The 4,363-nt window shown below is 35.8% G+C and overlaps 1 protein-coding gene across 1 annotated transcript; it reads left to right on the top strand.

The window, feature by feature from the left end:
* The first annotated feature begins 2,569 nt into the window (after positions 1 to 2,569).
* On the top strand, positions 2,570 to 3,571 carry LOC111785371 (transcription factor DICHOTOMA-like). The gene has a single exon (XM_023665781.1). The coding sequence runs from the start codon at positions 2,570 to 2,572 to the stop codon at positions 3,569 to 3,571; it is 1,002 nt and encodes a 333-aa protein (XP_023521549.1).
* Positions 3,572 to 4,363: the final 792 nt, after the last annotated feature.

Here is a 4,363-nt window from a genome sequence, read left to right as displayed (position 1 = left end):
CGACGAAAAATATTACAATCATAGTCTTAAAACTCTAGATATTGAGGTATATAGTTAATAATATTTCTAAGAAGTCCCGCACTTCATTATTTTGACCCTTTGTTTTACACAGTATAATGAGCTGAAATCAAATGATCGTCTACTTGTAGAAAGTGGGACAAGGCACGAGTGGAACGGAAAAAAGAAATTTCTCTCCACTCGTTCTACTATTCCCTACCCACTTCAAGAGATAAATAGACATCTTGACTGTCCTATGAACTTCACATAAACGAGACTTGGAGATCTCTTACAAATAAGGAAGATAGATATTGTAATAGGTCAAGCTCATCGTTAACAGGTATTGTCCCTTTGACCCATTACGTATCACCGTCAGCCTCACTACTTTAAAACGCATATGTTAGAAAGAAGTTTCTACATATTTATAAGGAATGTTTCGTTCTACTCTCTAACTAACATGGGATCGTGTTTTGTAAGCAGGAATGAAAAGACGGGATGACAACAGGGTAATTGGAAACCAACCCATTTTCCAAATTCCAAAGTAAAAATGAGCCCCAATGATTTTGTACACAAATGGGAGTTCAGAGGTCCTATCATGTCTCATCAATTGGTCATGCCAGAAAAGCACCTATTTAATTCAAACTAGGGTTCATCTTAATTCATCAACGACCATGTCCTTCATTTAGCTGGATCCACCAATAAACAAAGTGAGTAACACCTTTGAGGGTTAAGAAATTTGGATACAATAAAGGAATACGTTTCGATATTACGAGCAAACACGTATATTCGTTGACATAGAACATAGCTATTTCCAATTCGATTATCTCTAAATAATATCGTTAAAATAAATATACGAATAGACATGGTTCTTTGGAATAATGTCAGGTGACACATGTCGAGCGGAGAGAGCATGACAGAGGGGCACAAAAGAGAACAGCAGAAACTTTATTAATGTTGCAATCTTTACAGAGTGATAGTCATAAGAGGTCAAGTTTAAGCAGGTAAGGATGTTACATGTTGTACATGCTGTCTCCGAGGAACTTTCTTGTCAACACATGATGTTGTTGTCTTTAACAAAAGCCTCTAATACATGTCTTTTTAAACCTCGTCGATGTATTTTCATTTAGTCGATATCAAAAAATAATTTGATAACGATTTCTTTTCCAAAACATTCGACGATTTCTTAATCAGACAGTTTCTTTTCACTGTCATGTTCGGGTATTTTAAGGATTATTTCGTCTTTGGTTTCATGTACATCACTTTCATGTATACCAAAGACGTTAGGCGAGTATCACTTTTACGCACCCTAGGCCTTTTAGTGCATAGATGAACATCACGTTCATGCACATCGACCTTACGTATATCACTTTCATATAGTCAATTCTTATATAAACGAAGGGAACTTATTCACTATTACACGACTTTTACGAGTACACAAATGTACGAGATCTCACATGCAACTGTATCAATTTATTAACATGATGCAACATAGAAGATCGTTTATGTATATCAACATCTTCATTAACATACATGATATGCATACATTTATTCCCATCTCATAACACTCAATTACATAACCGTCAAAGCAACAATAGACACCCAACCTAGCCCTAAGGCGTTCCGATCGTACAATCATATCTTAGTAGCAATAAAAAACTGAGTCCAATAAGTCTCCTAATTTTTTAATAATTCTTTTCATTTCTCTTAATTTACAACATTAATAAACTCGCCCCCAAAGATTATTTTAACCTATCCCTAGTTGACATTGACTTGGTCAACTCCAATTTTAACCTTAATTCAACTAGTCTAACAAGTTAACTGTGATGTCTCACATTGGTTTTATAAGGGTGTGAAAACCTTCCTCTTACAGACACGTTTTAAAGCTTTGAGGAAAAGCCCGAAAGGGAAATCCCAAATATGACAATATTTGCTAACGGTGGATCTGGGCCGTTACACTAACCAACTTAAATCCAAATTTCATAGCCTAAAATCTAAGCTTTTGTTGGTTCCAAAAAAAATCAACCCTACAAAGGATCTCTAGTAGTAGCTATGTGGACTAACCCTATAGTTAAGGGCAATATGACACTAATTTAGAGGGCTCTCTTCTAGTCTCTAACAATTCAGAAGCCTTTTTTTTATTAACTCACTCAGCATGACATAATGGTTTCTGATCAACAGCCTAAGATTCAATAGCTATTCAACTCATCATTTTTTGATACCCACTTCATGTTTTGAAGGTATCTATGTGATTGAAATGAGTATATATATATATAGATAGATAGATGAGCTATACATCCCTAACACATTTATAACTAAACCCTAGCAATTTAGAACTGAAACTATGAATGTTTTATAGAAGGGTTTGTTGAAGTGACAATCTCCCACGTTTAAGGGCCCATTTTCTTTTTGCTCATAGCCACACCCACCCACTTCTGTCCTCTATTCCTCCCTTTCTCTCCAACTCCAAAACCTAAAAATCTGACCTCAAATCAAAGAAGAACATAAGATCTTTAATGGGTAGAGGTGTTTGAGCTTCATTTCATTGCCAAAATCCTTCAAAATTTGAACAAAAATGGGCTCTTCAAGCTATAATCTCAACCCTTTTCCTTACTTTCCTTCTTCTTCCACTGCTTCCTATAATCTCCCTCTCTCAATTCCTTCACTTCTCAACTCTGAGCCATCACCCACAACTTTCAATTTCCATCAACCCCACCAAGATCCTGTCTCTTTTTTGGCTCCCTATTTTCCGATTGGCCACTTCTCGACATCCACAACACCGGAGGCGGTGATCAATTTTGCGGTGGCGGGGAGCAACGTTCAAGCTTTTGGCAACATTCCGAGCGCTCCTGGGGCGAGAATGGGGATGGGGAAGAAGGACCGACATAGCAAGATTTACACTGCTCAGGGTTTACGGGATCGGAGAGTGAGATTGTCCATTGACATAGCTCGTAAGTTCTTTGATTTGCAAGACATGTTAGGGTATGACAAAGCAAGCAAAACCCTAGAGTGGCTTTTTAGCAAATCCAAAAAAGCAATTAAAGAGCTTTCAAGGACCAAATATGGAAATTTTGAGGTTGTTGGAGGAGCTAGAAGAATGTCTTTGGCTTCAGATGTTGAAGAAGAAGAGGAAATGACTAATAAAGTTGAAGTTTTTAATCTTCTTGCTAAACAATCAAGAGCCAAGGCTAAGGACAAGAAGCGAGTGGATGATGAAAACGGTGACGACGACGACGGGAAAATCGACATTCATGGCGGTGAAACTTCAAATCTATCAATGGAGGAATCCTCGTTCATGAACAAGAGAAAACTTTATGCGAAAAAGTTCATCGAGGATGATGAGATGAAATCGTGTCGAGATAACGATGCCGAAGCCTCTCAATGGAAGCTTTTGGATCAAATGAAGGCCTCAAAAGGGTATTTCCAAGAACCCTCCATGATCAAGAGGAAATGGAAGCCTTCCATTATTTCTGGTTCTTCACAGAGAAATCTCCTAATTTCCATTGATGGGATTCCTATAAACTTAACTCAAAATTGGGAGGGCAATAGCAACCCCAATTATCCATTTCCCAAGTAAAATTGATCTTCAGGTAATTTAATTTCAACCCTCTAAGCCTTAAGATTTCTGCATTTTTTTCCCCTAAAAAGTTTTGATTTTTCTCAAATTGTTCTTCAGGATTTGAGAGCTTATTGCAAACGCTTATGAACACATCAGGGATCAAATGAAGCAAACAAGATCAAAGCATGGCTAATTTTAGATGGGTTTATCTTGAACTACTACTTGAATGTTTTTATTTATTATATTACAATAAGTAAAGACTGGTGGTGTTGATGTTTTTTCTTGCTTTGTTAAAATAATTAGATCATGTTTTGATTTGTGTATGGCTCTTGCATATCTTCAATGGAGTTGGGATCTTTTGAATTTATTGCTAGGGACATATCATTGTATGTGCCAAAATTAATGATGAGTTGGTATGAACATTGAAGAAGGAGTGTAAGTTCTTAATTACTTAGATTGATCATTAGAAAATCTTGTTTGTTTCTTAAGATAAAGCAAGTAAGAGAGATTTAAGAAGATTGGAAGATCATGAAGAACAAGTAACAATAAATATAAATAAAAAATGGTTGACATGAAACATTAGCAACATAGCGTCCCCTTTTTGTTTGTATGTTTATGCACTAAGAGTTAGTTCAGTTGTTAGAACAAAAGTTTATTGGATTAAGTGTTTAGAAATGATAGTGATTCAATTAGAATCATGGTTCTTTTTGAATCTTTGATATCTAGACATGTTCACAATCATTAACAAATAAAACTAAATCAAGGGGTTTTGTTTATATGTATAGTTAAAAAAAAAAAAAAAAAAAAAAA

Source organism: Cucurbita pepo, unplaced genomic scaffold (genome assembly GCF_002806865.2).
Source record: "Cucurbita pepo subsp. pepo cultivar mu-cu-16 unplaced genomic scaffold, ASM280686v2 Cp4.1_scaffold000467, whole genome shotgun sequence".
NCBI lineage: Eukaryota > Viridiplantae > Streptophyta > Magnoliopsida > Cucurbitales > Cucurbitaceae > Cucurbita > Cucurbita pepo.
Note: the sequence above shows the minus strand (reverse complement) of the source record. Positions and strands in the feature narration are given on the sequence as shown.

What these genes read in the sequence shown, in the direction of transcription:
- LOC111785371 (XM_023665781.1), top strand. Translation starts at nt 2,570, where the DNA reads ATGGGCTCTTCAAGCTATAATCTCAACCCTTTTCCTTACTTTCCTTCT.